General features: G+C 46.5%; 1 protein-coding gene across 1 annotated transcript in view; it reads left to right on the plus strand.

The window, feature by feature from the left end:
- The window catches only part of LOC135815201 (uncharacterized), a 28,906-nt gene extending 7,318 nt beyond the window's left edge, over window positions 1-21,588 (plus strand). Inside the window, exons 4-6 of the mRNA XM_065328463.1 lie at window positions 5,223-6,546; window positions 11,285-11,686; window positions 20,448-21,588. Coding sequence (XP_065184535.1) covers window positions 5,223-6,546; window positions 11,285-11,686; window positions 20,448-20,716 — 1,995 coding nt within the window. The 3' untranslated portion in view covers window positions 20,717-21,588. The remainder of the gene's footprint in view (window positions 1-5,222; window positions 6,547-11,284; window positions 11,687-20,447) is intronic.
- The last annotated feature ends 34 nt before the right edge of the window (window positions 21,589-21,622 follow it).

Here is a 21,622-nt window from a genome sequence, read left to right on the forward strand (position 1 = left end):
CGAAAACAAAACATTTTCATGACAAGGAATAATAGCATAGAACAGACAATGTAATAATGTACCATCGTCTGACGTGCCAATTATCAAAGTTCAATGTTCTATGTGTGGTATGTACTATACAGAGCATTATACTGATATATACAAATGCAACAAGAGAACCACGTACATGCATTCACGATCATCTCAATCAATCCATGCAAATAATATAATAATTACATATCCTACATGTATAAAATGTCTCATCCGTTATACCGAGCTGGTCTTACGACTGACCGACCAGATCGAGTCACCTGCCGGTCAACAGGTACAGCATCAGCTGGGGCTGTAGAAGCTAACGACTGTTGACCCTGCTCATCCTGCGACTGTTGCATGGGCTGCTCTTTCTGCTGTGAAGTCGTCGGCTGTTGAGCCTTCTGAGGCGGCAACTGCTGTGGCACCTGCTGCTGCTGCGGCTGAGGCTGTTGCTGTTGTGGTGACAGTTGTTGTTGCTGCTGCTGCTGCGGCTGGAGTTGTTGCTGCTGCGGCTGGAGTTGTTGCTGCTGTGGTGCAGAACGTGTCTGTTCTGCTAACTGAGAAAGTGGTATTGAACGTGGCCGGAGTTGGTTACGGTGTCGTTTCCAGACCACATCATTTACCTGGACAGAGTAATTCATAGCACTGCAGATAGAGAGAACAACACCAGGGACCCAGGTTGTACCATGGTTTTGAAAACGTAACGCAAACACAGCATCACCCGGTTTGTATTCTGGTAGCAAATGCTGGTTTTGATTGAAAGATTGTGCCTCCGCATTCCGTGTTGTTTTCAAAGCATCATAACGTAGTCGTGGTTGGCGATTAAATAGCATTTCTGCCGGTGATTTACCATTCGCCGTAGGAGTTGACCGAAATGTCATTAGAAATCGTTGTAGTCGTGTATCTAGGTCGTCACCTTCTGTTCCCATTGCTTTCATTTTAGCTTTAAAATGACCGACATATCGCTCAGCGAGACCGTTTGTCTCCGGATGGCCGGGAGCTGAACGAGTGTGTGCGATTCCATTTTTCTGGAGAAACGAGGTAAATTCAGCACTAGTGAACTGGGTCCCATTATCACTAACGATGTGAGTGGGTAGACCGAATGTGGCAAACAAACGTCTCAAAGCTTTGATAGTACCCGTTGATGTAGCATGTGTCATCGGGACAATTTCCAGATATTTCGTATACGCATCGACAATCACCAGAAACATTTTGCCCATGAATGGACCCGCAAAGTCTATGTGCAGACGACGCCATGGACCCGACGGCCATGACCAGGTAGCATAGGATTTACTAGGTTTGCGTGCCTGTTCTTGACACGTAGCGCACATTTTGGTGGTATCTTCAATTTCGTCATCCATCTTTGGCCACCAGAAATATCGACGTGCCATACGTTTCATTCGTACAGCGCCTGTGTGTTCCGAGTGCAATTCACTCAAGAGCATCGCGCGCAAAGCCATGGGGATTACCACTCGTTCATTCCAGAGTAATACATCATTTACAATAGATAGTTCCCAGCGCTTTACAAAGTACGGCTGTAACTCCACCTCTTTCACATGCTCTGGCCAACCATTCAAAGTGTAGTGACGAACACGCTCTAGAACTGGATCATCTCCAGTGGCATTCAATACAACTTGAGCATCAATGAGCTCGTCCTCAATGAAAAGTACACGTGTGTCACCTAGTTCCGGGGTAGAAGGATTTCCAGAAATTGGTTTTCTAGACATGAAATCTGCCAGAACATTTGCCTTTCCCGCAATGTGTTGGATGGTGTAGTCATACGCTGAAAGTAATAACTTCCATTTCTTTAATCTGGAAGAAACCAGGAACGGAACACCTTCCTGCATGCCGAACAATTTCACCAGAGGTTTGTGATCAGTTTCAAGGACAAATTTCTTTCCCAGGAGATATTGGCGAAATTTGGTTGCACCAAACACAAGAGCGAGTGACTCCCGTTCAATATTTGAATAGTTTCTCTCCGCTTTATTCAACAGACGAGACGCATACGAAATGGGTTGGTAATCACCATTTTCGTTTTTCTGTAAAAGAACCGCACCAAGACCCGTTCCTGATGCGTCGCATTGCAAGACATGCTCCAGACCCGCCGAATAGTGCGCCAAAACCTCCGTGGAACATAAAGCATTCTTTATCGTAAGGAACGCTGTCTGTTCAGAATCTGACCATCTCCAAACAGTATCTTTCTTTAGCAGAGCGTAAAGTGGCGCCATAATCCGAGCAAAATTGGGTATGAATTTGCGAACATAATTCGCAGACCCAATAAACGATTGAAGCTCACTGACGGACGTAGGAGCATTGGCATTAACCATAGCATCGATTCTTCCTGGCGAAGGCGCCATACCACTCGCACTCAAAGTATGACCAAGGTACGAGACTTGCGGTAGCATGAACTCGGTTTTCGTGGCTTTCAAACGCATTCCCGCATCTTGTAGCCGCTGCAAAACCATTTCCAGATTTCTTTTGTGCTCTGCATCATTTCGACCTGTGACTAGAATATCATCTACATACACAATGCAGCCATCGATACCCGCCAGGAGAGTCTCCATAGTACGCTGAAATATGGAGACTGCTGAATGAATGCCAAACGGTAGACGTACATATTCAAACAGACCACGGTGGGTATTGATTGTAGTATACCCCCTCGACTTAGGATCAAGCTCTAGCTGGTGGTACGCCTGAGATAAATCAAGCTTCGTAAACTTCTGCCCACCATTCAACTTGGCACGAATTTCGTCTATGGTAGGTAACGGATATTTTTCTAAATCCGAATTAGCATTGATGGTGCGCGAGTAATCAGCACAGATACGTACATTTCCGTCTGGTTTTTGAACCGGAACCGTAGGTGAAGCCCATTTCGAAAATTCAACTTTGCGTATTACACCTTCCTCCTCCAGTTTAGAGAGGCCTTGCTCGTATTTCTCCCGGATTGCAAATGGTACTGAACGAGCCTTCATGTACACAGGTTTTGAATCATTTACACGCAAAGTGACCTGAGTTGAATTTAATTTGCCGACAGTTGACGTGTCAAACAAACTCTCAAATTTCTGAAGCATTTCCTCCTGCAGCTTTGCGCGTATAAGAGCATTATCAATTTCAGACTTCACCGAGAATATTTCCCTCCATTCTAGTTTGAAAAGTGAGAGAAGATCTCTGCCCAACAGAGATGGACCATTTGTATCGACAATGCGCAAGAGAACAGTGTGCTTTTGCCCATTTATTGACACTGGAAATTTCCCTTCACCTAAACAGGGGATGATGGAACCGGAAAACCCAATGAGCTGGACTGATTGAGTTACAAGAGACGACACTGGTGCACCCAATTTCTCGTAATCAGATTTGGTGATGATGGATACAGCACTACCTGTATCGATTTCCATGCAAATTGGTGAACAAACATCATTGATTTCCGCCATTACAGTATACGGAGGGTGTTTTCCACTACCCGATCGAATCTTGTAGATAGGCATATCATCAACATCACAATCAGAAACGATCTCACCTCGATCATCAGGTTCGTCATCCACGTGGTGAATTTCACCTCGTTTCTGCTTGGTGATGCAGGCTCTTTCGAGATGTCCTCGTTTCTTGCAGTATCGACAAGTAGTAGATCGATGAGGACACTTGTCAGCCATATGCAAATCAGATGTACAACGATAACAAACCTTGCCCTTCGTCGACTTTGACCCTTTCTGGTCCTGCGAGTGATTTGGCTTTCTAGATGCACTTGCTGACTTGGATTTACTGGTAGTGGTAGCTCTCATCTTGTTGACTGACTCGGACGGCGTAGATGTTGATCTAGTACTAGTAGTAGTACCTGGAGTAAGCTGCTCAGCAAACATGATGGCGCGCTCCTCCCGTAAAGCGATATCCAGCACATCCTGAAACTTCTTCGTCTTGCTGTCAGGACTAGTCAGAATCGTCCGCTTGATCTCCTGACTGTAGACTCCTGCCATAAATTGATCTTTTAGGAATCTGTCTAAATGCGACCCAAAGTCGCAGGCTACTGCCGCACGTTTCAAACGATTTGCGTAATCTACCAGCTTTTCCGCTGGTCTCTGGTTGCAATCGCGAAATTGAAAAGAAGAAGTCATCGTGGAACGCTCCACTCTGTAATATCCATTCAGTAGGTCACAAATCTGCTCGAAGGTCTTGTCCGATATTGACTCCGGCAGACAGAGGTTCCGCAAAGTGGAGTAGACGTCTTTCGACAGTGAAGAGATTAGATGTGCAATCATCTTCTTACGTACGCGTTCTTTCTCCGATGAGTTTGCACTGGCTGAAACAACACCGATGTCATTTGCGAGAAAATAAAACTCAAGCCGTTCCCGGTACTCCGCAAAGTCCCCGCCAGAAAACTGCTCCAGGGTGGCCTTCCCTGAAGAGGCCATGGTTTACCAAATTCTCGCAAGCACTCAACTAAACAAATTATCTCAAAACAAAATTTTCATCTTCGTCGCCATTTGTTGTGTATCCACGTACACCCTACATGCAGTCTCACACGCAGCTCACCAGAGTCAACCAGCCGGCATGGATACATGTAGAGTAAGACCATGATTCAGAGCATGCGCAATGAGTATATACAAATGCATACAGAGTACATAATATATTACATCAGAGTGCATATATAACACTTCCTTTGAAAGTTTTACTGGTAACGTTTTAACCATTTGTAACGGCTTGTATGTACTGGTTACACATTAGGTTGCGCTTCCGAAAAGTACTGTGGCGTGAAGTGTATACTCCAAATGTCAACAAAAGTACGCATTTCGGGTCCAAAAAGGGGGTGCAGCTTCGACCCTGGTGCGGTTAATACACCGGAAGATACAGTAACACAATGCTGTGTGCCACATCTCCGAGTTCCTTGCACATTGCAATCATCAGGCGACTTGATGATTGCATTGTGCAAGGAACTCGGAGATGCAACACACTCTCCAGTAACCCTCTGTTGTGCCTTTTGTGTTGAACGCTCTCCACTGGCTAGTAGGAACGTCTTTGTAACAGTGCTGTGCATAGATTGAATACTTTAAAAACAAACACATTTTTTACGTTATTAGTCAGTTGAAGGAGTTGTTATTGGCAAATAATAACTGCTGACTTGGAGAAGCTTTTTATGGATGTGTGTTGAGAGTCCATTTTAGCATTGTTTATACAAGCTGTGTACACTGTGTGTATGTGTACTTTGTGTTATCAAGGCCTGGAATGACCAAAATGAACTTGACTCACTCGCCTGCCCTCAATCTCCAGTAGCCGAATCCTCCATCACTGGCGACCTCATAACCACCAATCATGTGGTGTGCACTGTACCTGGAAACTCAAGTTTACGAATATGGCTAAGGCAAGGTGATATCATGGAAGATCACGCGAATGCCGTTGTTGTGCCTACTGACGAGTGCCTTACCTTGGCGCTCGCTGAGAATGCCTCGGATAGATTGACCCAGCTGTCGAGCATAATCCTGGCGGAGTGTAGCAAGCTCTCCATCACTGGCCCTCTCCCAGCCAGCACAGTACTGAGAATTGGTGGGAATGACTTGGCAGACTACCTCCTGCTTGCGGTGTGCAGTCGGCACCCGCAGACTGATCCGCAGACTTTGCAAGCTACCATACTGAACTCCCTTCAGGAAGCTGACAAACTAGGCGCCCGTACGATTACCTTACCCACCCTGGTTGCCAGCGCTGTCCACACGTCAACGGATGTCTATGCACGTGCATTGACCCGTGCACTGATGGTCTTCGCCCCGATGGCGCGCTTTGTCAGAAGAGTGCAGCTGATTGCCGCTGATAAGTTTGAATTCAGGGACATCGCCAGCGAGCTACCCACATCGCTCAACGCTATCTGTGGACATGGTACTGCAGCCATTGAAGCCCTTGATTCGGCTCGCCACGAGGACTTAATGAGAGTATTGGTTTACGGCGAACGAAACACATCACGCACAGCTGCTGTGGCTAAGATTGAGTCTTTGGTGAATGAGAACTGCTCATGCCAGTATGTGAGCTTTTCAGTGGACTGCTCTGGAATAAGTCATGAGAGAGTACAAATTGTCGAATGTGTGGGAAGGGAACATAATGTGTATGTACGCTATCGTCACAATGAGTTCACCATCTGTGGGGAGCATCGCCAGGCTGCACATGTCTACCATTGCCTGACTGAAGAATTCAGGTCTGAAATTGCCCGTACGTGGTGGTGGCAGCTGCATGCAGGGGAATCCCCTATGCCCGTACGATGGTCCTACAAGAAGCCGGATACGAACAGTTATGAGTACATGTTCGAAGCAAGTGTCAATGTGGAGATTGAAGAGGCGTATCAACACCATTTGGCAAGATTTAACGAATTTCACCAGTCGGGAAGTTTCCCTCGGCTGGAAGTTGACTTCAAGACAACGGATAGATGTCAACAATTTCACCAAGTGGGACGTTTCCATGAGCTACAGGTTGACTTTCATAAGATGACGTTACGGATGCCTTATCGTAGTGAGAACGCAGACTACCTGCTCTCCAGAATGGACTTCTCAACTAAAGGTGAGACAGCGAGTATTGTTTACTTGTATGTGTACATTGTACAGACACTGCAGCGAGGTTTGAGCAATTACTTGAGTTATGGGCCGGCCGTAAAACAATTGAAAAATGAAGAAATCCGGTTAGTGGCGGAATTTATACCCCCTCCCCTCTCCAACGAGAGAGCTTGGAAGCTCAGGGCCCTACGCTATGCTTTTTTTTGCCTAGCTCATCATGCATGTTATTAGAACTGATGGAAATGTGTTTTCCATTGATTGGCTATAGTGTTTTACGTCGACCATGACGGCTACAATGCCCAACCATACCACAACGAACTGATCGGCTACATCAATGTGTTGCAAAAGTTTCCATCAGTTCGAATAATATGCATGATGAACTAGGCAAAAAAAGCATAGCGTAGGGCCCTGAGCGAAATAAATAAACTTTCTCTTGTCATTCGAGGGTATTACGACACCGTCTGCCACCTTGATGACCTAGGCAAAACCTAGCCATGGCCGCCCCACTTTTTCGGCGGTTTTTTTTTTTTTTTTTGAGCACACTGCAACAAAGCGCGATGATCTCAGCGCAAACGTGGCAAATCCTTGTCCCCGATTGTGGTTTGTTGCAGAATCAAAAGTCCATGTACACTGAAATGGCACCAGATGCCTGGGAATGCTTGCAATTAGCTTCAATTTTTGTCATTTTTTGAATTTTTTTCCCGGGGGAGGGTACTGTTTGTCCCCGATCGTAGCATCTTCTTGTTTTTTTGCAGAATCAAAAAGTCTTTCATTGTAGTTACCGTACACTGAAATGGCACCAAATGCCCGGAAATGCTTGCAATTGGCTTCAATTTTTGAAATTTTTTCCCGGGGGAGGACCTCCGGACCCCCTTCCATGGCCGCCCCACCTCCAAAGTCGGTGCGACGCGCCTGAATATTCTGATTGTGGCCATGGCCAGCTGTCTTTGATGGTACGGTACGGGACAGGTACGGGATAGCGCCAGGCATGCCAACGGCAAAAACAAACAGACACACACCTTGATGGTACGGTACGGGACAGGTACGGGATAGCGCCAGACATACCGATGGCACAAACAAACAAACGCGAAATTAAGCTGTGTGGACCCTGGCTAGCTCCAGACGATACTGAAGTAACGTCTTTTGCATAGCTACGGGAATTAAACCTGTGTCATGTCTTCAATCTTCATCATAACACTTCCAGCCAGTGCTCTCTACCCTTGCTTCAACTGGATCCACCACAGGATGAGACTTTAAGTAGTGAAGGAGTACTAGAGTAGAAGGTAGTGGCTTTACTCCCTCGCACCCAGACGCTGATTTTTTTGGAAACAAGTATTAGTTTCTATACTTCCGATGGGAGAATCCGACATCTCAGTGCTTTTCGGCGTGGCAAGGTTAAATTGTAGAATATCGCATCGAGTGTATTGCTTTATCTGAGAGATAACGAGAGAGCTTGGAAGCCGCTTCAGGTCCCTACGCTATGCTTTTTTTTGCCTAGCTCATCATGCATGTTATTAGAACTGATGGAAGTGTTTTTTTCCATTGACTGGCTACATCATTGTATTGCAAAAACGTTTCAGTCAGTTTGAAAATGAGTTAAGCGGGATTCACAGAAGCTTTTTTTTGCGATGCGACACGCGATGTGACTGCCGTGAAACCGGGAAATCCCCAAATCGCATCCATCTCGCACCCCACGCAACTGCCGCAACTGGGCCATCGCAGGCTCAACTTTTGCGATGCGACAAGCGATTTGGCGTACGATTTTGACCTTTTCTACAGCAAAGTTGTACAAAGGTTCAAGAGTTGCCTATAAATGTGTACAAGTTGTACCAAACCGCGCGATTATCATGGTGACGTACCCAAATCAGCAAGACGTCGCATCGCTAACTTCTTCTGTGAATGGTATTTTGTGAGTTCGCACCGCACGCATCCGTCGCAGATCGCCGTGGTTGGCTACCACCCGACTTCTCATATATATTGGCAGTCTTCTGACGAGCCAGGAGATCTTGAATTAATAATAATAATCACGTCGCATCGCAAAAAAGCTTCTGTGAATCCCGCTTTAGGCAAAAGTTAAAAAAATATTTCTCCTATTTTTTCAAGACATAACCTGGGATTCAAACCTGCACTATCGCCATGCATGCATTCCCCCCAATACACTTCGCAAACATATTCATTCTTCCAAGTTGCTTCACGTTATGATCTTGCATTTGAAAGCCCTATTTGAATAGTGTGGCCAGCTGTCTTTGATGGTACGGTACGGGACAGGTACGGGATAACGCCAGGCATGCCGACGGCACAAACAAACACAGAATTAAAGCTGTGTGGACCCTGGCTAGCGCCAGACGTTACTGAAGTAACGTCTTTTGCATAGCTACGGGAATAATGCCGACTTGCTGTGCTGGATTGTGCACAGTCCCGTCTCCGGAAATATCTGCGCTTGTAGGCTTTTCACATTGTCATGCGGGCATCTGCTGGCTCACTGTGATCTCTTTTCTATGGGCCAGATGCGCGACGCGCTGCCTTCATTGCATCATTCAGCTGCAGTCTGCGCTCTGCGGAAAATCAAACACTGCATTTACCATCTAGTTTGAAATAAACTGTCGTCCGTAACTGAAGTTCACGCGCCAAAACTTAGCGATCGCGTAGGTACTGGAACAAATCGAGCAAAAACAGTAGGGCTGAAAGGAATATTCGAATTATTCGAATATTCGAAATATGCAAAGCGGAAAAGGAATATTCTTCGTTAAAGTAGAATAGGAATATTCGTAAATGTACAGAAACTCGCCTTTTTGACATCGATCAAGCTTATTTGGTGCAAAATATAAGTAGGCTTGCCTCTTTCGATGTGTTATAATAAGAAAGACAAATGATTTTTCAAATGTCTCTCTTGTAATTGAGGTGTATGCCAGTTAAAATGGTCTATGGTTACCATGGATAAAACTAGGTATCCATGGAAATTGTATGGTTTAGAATATTCGAAATATTCTTCGTTTCGCATGTATTCGGAAAAAGAATATTCGTTCGCTTCATTGAGCATTCATTTCAGCCCTAAAAAACAGATGGGCTCGTACGAGAAATTGTGGGTTTGAGTGCATGCTTTCAGAGCATGATGGAGGCAAGTAACGTATTCGGAAGGCAGCGCACCGCGCACTGACCCATAACCACAGTTGCATACTCTTGTTTATGCACTCTTGATAGAGATTGTCGCTTTGCAGGTCAAACAATCAATAGGGAGCGGAAATCGGAGACGGGACAGATCAGCGGTGTTTGGGTTCAGAAACCCGTTCGGACTGCACGTTCCCTGCTAACACGTGCAGATTGTGAAACGTACTGTTCAGTCTCTCTTGAAAGTGCTGGCCCTACACGTCCTGTACTTGCTATGATTCCGACTCTTGGCATGCCCCTGCACTGCATGCACCCTGAGTCAAGCGCAATTGACAGTATGCAGCCGCAAGCTGACTGGACCGTGACTGGCTGCCTTCTGGTGCATTGGCATTGTAACAGTGCACAAGGAATGTGTGGACACTGTACTTTCGTTGAACTCGGGAAGGAATTTTTAACATGTTGTAATACATAATGCGGCTATTAAATGTTCGGTTAACGTAGGAGTTAACCGTTGTTAACAGTCACGTACCATTGCTTCGCTGTTGGCCTTTATAACGGGTTGCATAACCCTCCTTACGTGTGTGCACAATCTTGCTCTCTCTACATACTGCTGTGTATCATAGACCACATGCCCACGCTCTGCGCATGCGCAGATTTCCTGTGCGCACAACAGAGCTTGCTGTCTTTTCAGTTTCCTTGCCTGCAGTCAGCTTTCAAATTCTGACCCACCCTCCTCATCCCATTTCTTACTCTTACACTCCACTCCACATATTTTGAAACACACGGATGCGGGCACTCCTCCGTAACTGGCCTCTCGCGCACTACTATTAAACTCGCATGGGTCATAAACCGCTCCTGCTCAACGCAGGCCGACCCACCAACTCGCATGGGTCACAAACCGCTCCTGCTCAGCGCAGGCCGACCCACTTGGTCATATACAGCTCCTGCCCTCGGTAGGCCGACCACACGATTCGTCAACGCGCACTCAATTGAGGCCAGCTACTCTGCCCGACATTTCCATTCTTCCAAACTCACTCTCGTGTCTTTTGGTGTGTTGCGTCCTGCACACGTGTGTGTCTACTCTATACTCTAGCATGGGGAGTAGAATGTTAACTATGGGCTACGTTAGCCAGAAGATGCCTGTGTGATTTATTTTTCGAAACATCAACCACAGTACCAGTGCCTGTCGCGTGAATGGCTGTGACCATACTATGACAGTTCTAAAATATGTGCATGTGGAGTAAAGTCCTGGTGATATGACATCGCATCATGTATCCAGACTATTACCTCGCTTTAGCAATACCAGGTCCTATCCCCATATCCTTGCTGCTTCTGTGGAAGCAATAGAAGTGCCTGTCGATGCGGAATGCCAAAACAGCAGCATATTTAGATGCAACGGCATTTCTCTCCTCCATCTGCATCAGCCTGTTTAGCCCTGGTTGGCAACTTTCAAATATAGGCCAGGGTCCTATCCGGCCACTGTAGTGGCCGGACCTTATTTCGAACTGATCAAGTGGCAATATGTGGCAGAAATTTTAGCCAGGATTCCAATGTTTGCACCGTTTCTGTACCCATGACAGAGGATACTTGTGTTTCATTTGTTTTAACCTCTCCGGGTTCTCCTCCTCTTCCCGCAGCTCCCTCCCACTGGGATGTCACAGTGTCACAAGGCCTGCTGTTGAATCTGAATAAATGGAGCAATGAGTATGTGGACGCGGCAGGCATTTTCCTCACGAGTGCCTACCACAACCATTCATTGCAAAGGCAAGCACTGACAAAGCTCCCTGCTGGCACACCATTGCAGCAAGTCTTCCCAGGCGGACTTGGTAGGAATGGCCGCCAACTCGCCGTTTCTTGCATCCAACGTGTTCAAAACGAAGCACTCTATCGGCAGTATCAAGCAAAGAAGGAGTCGATGGAACGCAATCCGTCGAGCAATCGCAAAAGCAATGAGCAGCACCTGTTTCATGGCACTACTAGTGAAAGTGTGCAAAGCATCTGTGCACAAGGCTTCAACCGTAGCTTCGCTGGAAAACATGGTAAGATGTATATTAGTCATGGTCTGAAGCGTTGTTTGTACTTTGACTACTCCTAAAGAGTACATTTCCATTAGAGCCATTTGCCCTTGGGATCTTTGAAGTACCTATAGGAGGGGAAGGGGGTGCAAACTGTTTTGAGCTTTTCCCACCAATATACAAAACGATGCCGGATTCTATTCTCAACATAAAAGTCATAAATGTGGGCTTTGTGTAGCAAAGCCTGGATAGCCCATGTACACACACACACACACACACACACACACACACACACACACACACACGTGCACACACACACACGCGCATGCACACACACACACACACACACACACACACACACACACACGCGCGTTAGTGGCGGAGTGCTCTGAGGGCACATCAGACTGCTACCTCCCAGCGAGGTTGTAGCATGCGCAATTTGTGGCCTGGCAAAATTTTACGAACAATCGCAGATATCGCTGCAAGAGAAAAGTCAGCGCTGATGGCGTCACTCTCAGTGTTTACATTGGAGTTGACATCGAGCAGAACTTGCAACAGCTTCTTGTATGTGCCCTGTTGTTTATTAACCCTTTACCGGCAACCCCATACTTGAATGCGTCACGTAAACGACGCATTCGACATGCATACTAAAATCATGCCTGGTATGACAGGAAGCATCAGCCCACGGTGATTTCCCGTGGCCCTCACACAGCCTAGGTATGATCCTATCCGTAGCTAAAGAGATCTACGCGTCCCATTTGATTTCATTGAGAACTGCGCGATCGAAAACTTACGGAAATACACGCGCGCCGACAATGCCGTCTGCCTCCGTCAAAACGTCGTCAGGTGCATTTCCTCTTGCGCAGTGAGTACCTTTCGTCCTCAGATGACTTCTTCGACGAGGACCTAGCAGACCTTCGCTCTGGGACCCACGACAGATAGATAAATACTTCGTTCCAGCTGCCGATGCAAGCGAATTTCAAATTGCGGAGCGGAGCGCACGCCAAGTAAATTCTCACGCAAATATCGGGAGCTCCAGCCGCTGAAGACGATGTCGTCGTGATGTAACTGGAAGAATCTGATGATGCTTATGGTGTGGAAGCCATGGAGAGTGATCCCGTGGCGACAGTCTCCCAGACATGGAATTTTAGGCCATCAACTTTCTACGTACCTGAGTGACGGCAGCGCAGTGCGACTTGCGCACGACCTTACGGAGCCATCGGACAGCGATTTTGGGGCGATGCAGCTCTCAATTGCGAGCGAGGCGCGGCCACTGAAGTCTGTGATGGCTATGGCGTTTGTTTCCGCTCCGAAGTCGACTTGTTTTGGCAGTTTCATGTCAATGTCGGAATCTGACGATTTGCATTATGTACAATTTCTGTGTTTAGACGTATAGGTGCCAATTTAGCAGCGTATGTGTGTGGTATGTGAAAATAATTTTTCCATGGTCAGGAAGTAGTACCAGACTTCCAAGAAAACATAACTTGCACATACAAAATGTGCCCTCGTTGTGAGTTATTGGCATCCTTCTCAATGTTATGGATTTCATATACAAAATGCACTTGCCGGTAAAGGGTTAAGCAAAGGCGCACGGAGTGGCAGAGAGCAGTTCTTCCTTGGGGTACCGGTTGTGTTTTTTGAGTCAACTTAGGGTGCCTAGTACCTATTTATACCTGGCAGCCACAATGATCGGGGTACTAAATTTCAACAATGATCCGGGTACCAAATTTCCACAATGATCGGGGTGCCAAATTTGCGAAATGAAATAACCTGATACTTTCGACACTAGCATTAATTAAAGCAAAGAAAAACAGCGAACAATTACACATTACAGTGAAAGGATTTGCTGACAAATAGATTTTGATATGGCATGCATTGAAAATGAATACATTTCCATTTTCGGTGACAGGGCCGTTTGATGTGGCACAAACTCCTTGAATCGTCTTTCGATGGCGTGTCGTTCTACGATCTTTCGTTCTGCGAAGTAATTTTCGGTTTCACAGGCAGTATCCAGGATATTTGTGTATGTGTGTGTGCGTGAGTGTGCATGTGCACGTGAGTCTGTGCGTGTGTCTGTGTGCCTGTGTGTGTGTCCGTGTGCCTGTGTCCGTGTGCCTGTGTCCGTGTGTCTGTGAATAAGTGTGGGTGGGTGTACAGGTGTGTGAATGTCTGCGTGTGCACGCTTTCACATGCGTGTATGTGTATGTGTCCAAGTGTAAGTCCTGCATGGGCGGAGGTCGACAAAGTTATACTTGTTAGTCATGTAGTAAGTTAGCACCAGCGGCGACAGCAGTAGTGCTTCTAATAGGTAGCAGTAGTGGTGTCATATTTTTTCCTAATGCTCTACTATTCCTACTGTCTTTTAGAACGAGGTCTGTCTTGCTGTCCAGGAGACGACCAATCAGTGACTTTCCCGCCGAACGCCTTGTCAGAGTTTAAAGCGCGCTCAATCGTAACTGTATTACTCTTTGATGGCGCGCCGAGGGCCTTGGATTAGTTTAAAGCCCGCTCAATTAGAATTTTACTACTCATTGATGACGCGTCGAGGGTGGGCACGTGTACAACTAAAAGCTACGCATTTCAGAAGTGTGTACGGTAATTGTCTCCCATATTCTTTGATCTCTAGGATTTTCCTTTGTCTACAGCTGGCGGAACCCTATAAAAACCCAAGATTGAACTCACTAGAGGTATCGAAAAGCGGCTCTAGAAGTTCCCAAATTGCTCCGTGAGCTATCAATAGGAATGTGGTTCACAATAAAAGCCCAACGTTTCATTTGCTTCGATTCCCCTTTGTGGTAATCAGTGTCGTTTGCTAGTTACGGTAACCAGAAGAATATGTGCTATCATACCATGCCAATTCTCTCTGCACACGAACCACAAAACTACCCAATATAAGAGCACACAAGTACAATGCGTTCTAGGTCCGTACATTGAAACTCAATTACATGTACCAAAGATTTTCCTGACATAGCTTGAGAATTAAGTGCTTGGTCAGCTCCTATGCAAGAGGGATAATAACCTTGTTCTAAAATAGTTCGCGCTCGCGCAAGGCGGGTTGGGCATAATGGCTTGTTTGCGCCCTTCAGGTTAGCCCGAGGGCCGTAGGCCTGAGGGCTAACCTGTCGGGCACTAATTATAGGTCAGTGTGTGGCAGGGAGGGCCTTATTTATAGGTTAGTGCATGGCAGGGAGGGCCTTATGGCTTGTTAGTGCCCGACAGGTTAGCCTGAGGGCCGTAGGCCCGAAGGCTACCCTGAAGGCCCGCGGCACAAACAAGCCATAAGACCCTCCCTGCCATGCACTAACTATTTTAGAACGAGGTTACATGCATTATCTCACTTCCATTATGCTTTTGTACCATTATATTGGGTAGTTTTGTGGTTTGTGTGCAGAGAGACTTGGTGTGGTATGAAAGAATATTTTCTTCTGGTAAGTTATGGTAACTCAGCACCACTGAGGACTACTAAAAGTAGAAGGGAAGCAAATGAAATGCTGGGCTCTTATTGCGAGCTTCATTCTTATTCATAGCTTGTGGAACTATTTAGGGGCTTTGAGAGCCCCTTGTCGATACCTCTAATGACTTTGATCTTCGGTTTTTATAGGTTTCCGCCAGCTGCTCACAAAGGAAAATCGTATAGATGAAAGAATACGGGAGGCAAAAACCGTACACACTTCTCAAATGCGTAGCTTTTAGTAGTACACCGTACATTTTGTGCAGAGTTCATTATCTGTACCGTACTATAATGCATACAGGGAGTTGTACGCACCAGTTTAGAGTATATCCAGCGGGCTTTAAACTAATCCAAGGCCCTCGACGCGTCATCAAGAGTAGTAAAATTACGATTGAGCGGGCTTTAAACTCTGATAAGGCCCTTGGCGGGAATGTCGCTGATTGGTCGTTTCCTGGACAACGAGACAGACCTCGTTCTAAGGCTTGTTAGTGCCTAACCTGAAGGGCGCACACAAGCCATAAGGCCCTCCCTGCCATGCACTAACTATTTTCGAACGAGGTTACATGCTTTATCTCAATTGCATTATGCTTGTGTACCCTCATGTTGGGTAGTTTTGTGGTGTGTGTGCAGAGAGAATTGGTGTGGTATGATAGAATATTTTCTTCTGGTAACTCAGCACCGCTGGGGACTACAAAAAAGTATAATAGAAGCAAATGAAATGCTGGGCTCTTATTGCGACCTGCGCCTTGATCCTTGAAGGGTGATGGCATTCCTACGGATGCGGAAAACCTGGCCTCTAGCCGAGTCTCACGCGAACCGTGAATTTTTTTTAATTTATTGCGACCTTCATTCTTCAAGTATTCGTAGCTTGCGGAGCTATTTAGGGGGCTTCGAGAGCCCTTTTTGATACCTATAATGACTTTGATCTTCTGTTTTTATAGGGTTCCGCGAGCTGTTGAGAAAGGAAAACCGTACATATGAAGGAGTACGGGAGGCAAAAACCGTACACACTTTTGATCTTCTGTTTTTATAGGGTTCCGCCAGCTGTTGAGAAAGGAAAATCGTACATATGAAAGAGTATGGGAGGCAAAAACCGTACGCACTTCTGAAAGGGGTAGTTTTTAGTAGCACACCGTCCATTTTGTGCAGAGTTCATTATTTGCACCGTACTATAATGCATAGATGAAGTTGTACGAGCTGAAAGTGAGTATATTCAGAGGGCTTTAAACTAATAAGCCTTTTGCGCGTTGTATAGCTAGATGTACGAAGTTCAGTACTAGGGCATAGGTGTGTACAGCCCCGATTCGGTGTTCATTGTGTGTTATCACATATCAGGTGATGGTTTCCATGGATTGAACCAATCAGAGGCCTTCGTAGGCGGGTGATATAGGCCGATATCACCCCGCCTAGCCCATATCACCCCTGCTGCTCTATATCACCCCTGCTGCGTACACTGTACGCATATACTCGAAAGCGTACTATAAATGCACTCCATATTTAGCACTTGATTGTTCCTGCTAGGCCCTACGCTACAGGCCCTACTGCCGCGCCTACCCCCCCCCCCCCCCCCCCACCCCTTTGGCCTTGCTGGCGAAAGCGGTGGGGGGGGGGGGGGGGGGGGGGGTCTAGCAGGTAGGCTCAGTAGAGCCTGAAACATAGGGCTAGAAGGAGCAATCAAAATTTATGCTAAATATGGAATGCAATATAGTACACTTTCGAGGAATTGGAATTTATACTAAAAGTTAGTAAACAAGAATTCCGAGAATAGTACGCCTAAGTTGCAGGAAATACAACATGACCAAGGAAAACACTTACCAAGCAATGGAGTCATTGATTCCGTTCCTAGAACAATGAGCCAAGGACCCTCATGGTTTGTACACACGTACACAGAAAGCACAAATACTTGACAATACTTCTGGGTCTGGTCACTTTCGGTATTCTTACCAGTAAGATGGCTAGCTTTGACTTGGGTGCAAGTGATATTGACTTGGAAGATGCAGAAGTTTTAGATGCCGCTTCCAACTACTTCAACTTTTTTATCTACGGATGAAATAGCCAACATGTCAGGATTCTCTTTATCATCTACAGCAACTGCGACATTAGCAACTGGTGAGGTAGTGGAAAAGACCACTACTGAAAAGCGCGTTTCATCAGAACAGCACAGCAGTGAAGAAAGAGTTAAGCGATTTGTGCAGGTGTCTGAGTCAGATCTGGATAGGATACGTGAAAGTCGTGTTCCCGCAAACACCAAACGAGCTACTAAGAACTGGATGCGTGTTTTTGACACTTGGTGTGTGGAGAACAAGAAAACGTGCGACTTGAAAACAATACAAGCGACTGATCTAGCATCTATCCTGAAGCATGCCTATGTTGAAATCCGTCAAGTCAACAAACAGCCGTATTCTAAGAACAGCTTACTGCAGTTTCAGAGTGCCATTCACCATGAACTGCAAGAGCTGAAGCGCACCATCAATCTCTATACTGATAGTGAGTTTATCGAGGCTAACCAAGTACTTGATGGCTACCTAAAGCAGTTAAAGAAAGACGGCCTGGTAGCACCAACGCAGCACAAGCCTCACATCTCCGATAGCGACAAAGAAAAGATCTACAAGCACCTCGGTGACTGGAAGACAAATGCGGATCACCTCACCTACCTTGTCTGGTTCGTCATCACTTACCACTTCTGTCTGCGTGGTTCGGAGATTCAGGCGTATCTAACATCCGACGACCTGGATGTGAAGACCAACGACAAAGGCAAACGATACATCACATTAGCCACAGCATTCGCCCAGAAGAACCAGCAAGGCGGCATTAAAGGAAAGGACACGGTGTCTGATGGGATGATAGTGTCCGACTGGCAGGTGGAAGTCGTCCTACTCCTCACTTCAAAGTTGTCTGTGAAGTCCAAGCGACTCTTTCAGATACCACGCAAACATTACCAGCCAGAGGATTCAGAATGGTACACAGGCCAAGTGTTTGGTAAAAACAAAATCGATGGCATGATGAAGAAGATGAGCGAAACAGCGCGACTAAGCCAGATCTACACCAACCACAGTGTGCGCGCCACCGCCATTACGACCTTGGCTAAGCAAAATGTGAGTGCTACTACAATCATGCGTACTTCCGGCCATCGGAATGCCCAAAGCCTAGACTCGTACTTGCAGCCAAGCGAGCATGACAAGATGAAAACTGCTCACCTGTTGGACGTAGACGCCATTGATGAAGCACTGCAGTGCGCGACTCCGGAGGAACTGCAGGCCTTGGAAGAGCCTCAGGCACCTCCCCCGTCAGCTTCTGTCACTACCAGTTCATCCACGGTGACGTCGGAGAATAGCGCAAAATTCATATTCTCTGGCAACTTCAGTGGTGCCGTTCACATACATGTGAACGATGTGAAGGAACTGCGCTGAAGTTGGCTCATTTCTGCAATGCAGTGTTCCATTTACAATTTACAATACTCCATTTCAATCAACTCTTCTATTTCCACTCCTCTATACTTTTCCTTCCTACCCTATGCTTTACCTAAGTTCAAACTAAACTCTACTGTGGGAATGTAGTTGTGTAGCAGGAAGAGCATGAAGTACGGTGCACATGGTGTGTAGGGTCATATGGGATAAGACACAATCATGGTGTGTACATGGTGTAGGGTCATATGTGATAAGTAGAATATCACCCTCGTAGCTCGGGAGATACCGTACCCTCATATCAATCCCTTCTGCTTCGCAGTCGGGATTGATATTCGCCGGTATCACCCTCGTACTCATGAGATATTCTTTACCTATGCATGCGCATTCGACCAATTTTAGGCTCATAATTAATGGCAAACAATCCCTTTTCCAACTAACTTCTTCACTTTGGTTAGAACTAATGACTAGCTAGATCTTTGTCAGAAAAGGTTTTCATTTGAAATGCCTTCAGGGCCTATTTCTTAGTGGAAATAGCAGAAAACACAATAGGGTCCTGCACATTCAACACCCATTTATAATAGGTTCTATGCGATTTCGTGCATCTGTACAACGTGCAAAAGGCTTATCCAAGGCCCTCGATGCGTCATCAAGAGTAGTAAAATTACGATTGAGCGGGCTTCAAAGGGAAAGTACACCATAAAATCAAATATTCACCAGTTGTAGTCTTCGGGGTGCTGAGTCGAATGGTCCTGGTCTTGGTCCGAGGAAGCTGAGACGCTCCCTTCCTCCTTTATTCCCAATCGAACTCGCGCACTTCCACCGAAACTGGGTGACTGCGCCCTACTAGATAGGGATTTGTATGGAAAAGTCGCTAAAAACGCTGTTTCGTTATAAAAGCACAGATGACCGCGACTGGTCCATATGTTGTAGTCTTTTGGCCGCTGAGTCGACTGGTTTTGGTCCGAAAAGGCTGCAACGCAGCGTTCGGCCCTTATTCCCAATCGAACACGGCTGAGTAAGCGGTCGCGTGCTCATGCGTAAACCAGTCGCCTGGTCACCGTGCCTGCAGGCTACAATTTTCACACCAAGGTTCAACTCAAAGGTTCAAACTAGGGAGTCGTAAGAGGCTTTTTACGACTCCCTGGTTCAAAGGTTCAACTCGAGTGACAGGAACGGGCCCAAACAGGCTGTAAAGTGTAGCCTGAGGGCACGATGACCAGGTGACTGGTGTACGCATGAGCACGTGACCGCTTACTCAACCGTGTTCGATTGGGAATAAGGGCCAAACGCTGCATGATCGCAGCCTTTTCGGACCAAAACCAGTCAACTCGGCGGCCAAAAGACTACAACATATGGACCAATCGCGGTCATCCGTGCATTTTAAAAGAACGAAACGGCGTTTTTAGTGACTTTTTCCATACAATCCCTATCTAGTAGGGCGCAGTCACCCAGTTTCGGTGCAAGTGCGCGAGTTGGATTGGGAATAAAGGAGGAAGAGAGCGTCTCAGCTTCCTCGGACCAAGACCATTCGACTCGGCACCCCGAAGACTACAACTGGTAAAATTTTGATTTTTGGGTGTACTTCCCCTTTAAACTCTGATAAGGCCCTTGGCGGGAATGTAGCTGATTGGTCATTTCCTGGACAACGAGACAGACCTCGTTCTAACAAGCCGTGAGGCCCTCCATGCCATTCACTAACCTATAATGAGAGTTCTTCGGGCCTCTTGGTTGTCTGCCCATACAAGTGCCTTCTTCAGCAGTAGTGGCGGTGGCGGCAGCAGCAGCAGTAGTAATAGTGTGTGTGTGTGTGTGTGCGCGTGCATGCGTGTGTGTGTGTGTGTGTGTGTATATGTGTGTGTGTGTGTGTGTGTGTGTGTGTGTGCGCGCGCGCGCGTGCGTGCGTGCGTGTGTGCATGGGCTGGTACAGGGACTGCGTACGGCAAAGGTGTGTACTTCACTAGGTATCCCTCATATGCAGCTGGGTATTCGTTTGATGGACAGCACAAGATGATTCTAGCTCGCGTCTTGGTGGGTGATTATCACAACGGTTCCGGTGGCTTGATTGCACCAAATGTGCGCAACGGCAACACACTAGAGCTGATGGATTCGACAGTTGACAACGAGGTTAACCCATCAATCTTTGTCACATACCATGATGCACAGATGTATCCCGAGTTTGTCATAACATTTCAGTGATGCTCTACCACCAGTGCGTCACATGGCGTCTGCTGTCTGCCAACTTGGTGTAGAAGCGCAGAATTGTTCCACAGTGGCGAATAATCTTGCCAGCTCCAGCAGCAGCGCGCGCCTGGGCAGTCCGAACCAATACCCAGTGTCGAGCCTCTGTTCTCAAACTGCCTTTGATTAACGCCAACTCCCATTGTGCACAACCGGTATCTGTTCACCACAATCCCCGGTCTCCTCTCCTGGTGTGGACCACCGGCACCGAGACTAACCCGTCAAGCTGGACATTCCGTGCCTGTACCCCACACGGCAAGTGTAACACTAAGCCAAGTATGTGGCTGTTGGCCAGCATGCAATGCACACACACACACACACACACACACACACACACACACACACACACACACACACACACACACACACACGCGCACACACGCACACTGACACGGTGTATCTAACTAAACTGCAATGCACATGCTTCTCTATAGTGCTGCCTCCACTGCTGTACATAATATGAATCATGATAATCATTTTCTTCCAGGGTAATATCATCTTTCAAAATTTGTGAACTGGATTTTTCTCAAAAGGACTCCTTTCTGATCTTATCTACACTCAACTTCGCGAGTAACGGCATCCAGCCAGAATAATGTCGTTTCTCCCGAATTCCCTTTGCAACATAATAATATTTGATGACCCTGTAATTATCGTGTAACGACGTGTATAGTATGACATGTACACATAATGGAGCTCTTTTCGTGCTCGTCACTGTGTCCTTTATTTTTCATATTCATGCAATTCAAAGGAACAATAAAGGCAATATCCGGGCCAAGGGAAATAAATTGAAAATAAGCCCTTTGGTAGATGACATTGTAGCAACATGTGCATGTGTGGTGATTATTGTACAGTCATGTACAATTA

Source organism: Sycon ciliatum, chromosome 4, assembly GCF_964019385.1.
Source record: "Sycon ciliatum chromosome 4, ocSycCili1.1, whole genome shotgun sequence".
NCBI classification, from domain to species: domain Eukaryota; kingdom Metazoa; phylum Porifera; class Calcarea; order Leucosolenida; family Sycettidae; genus Sycon; species Sycon ciliatum.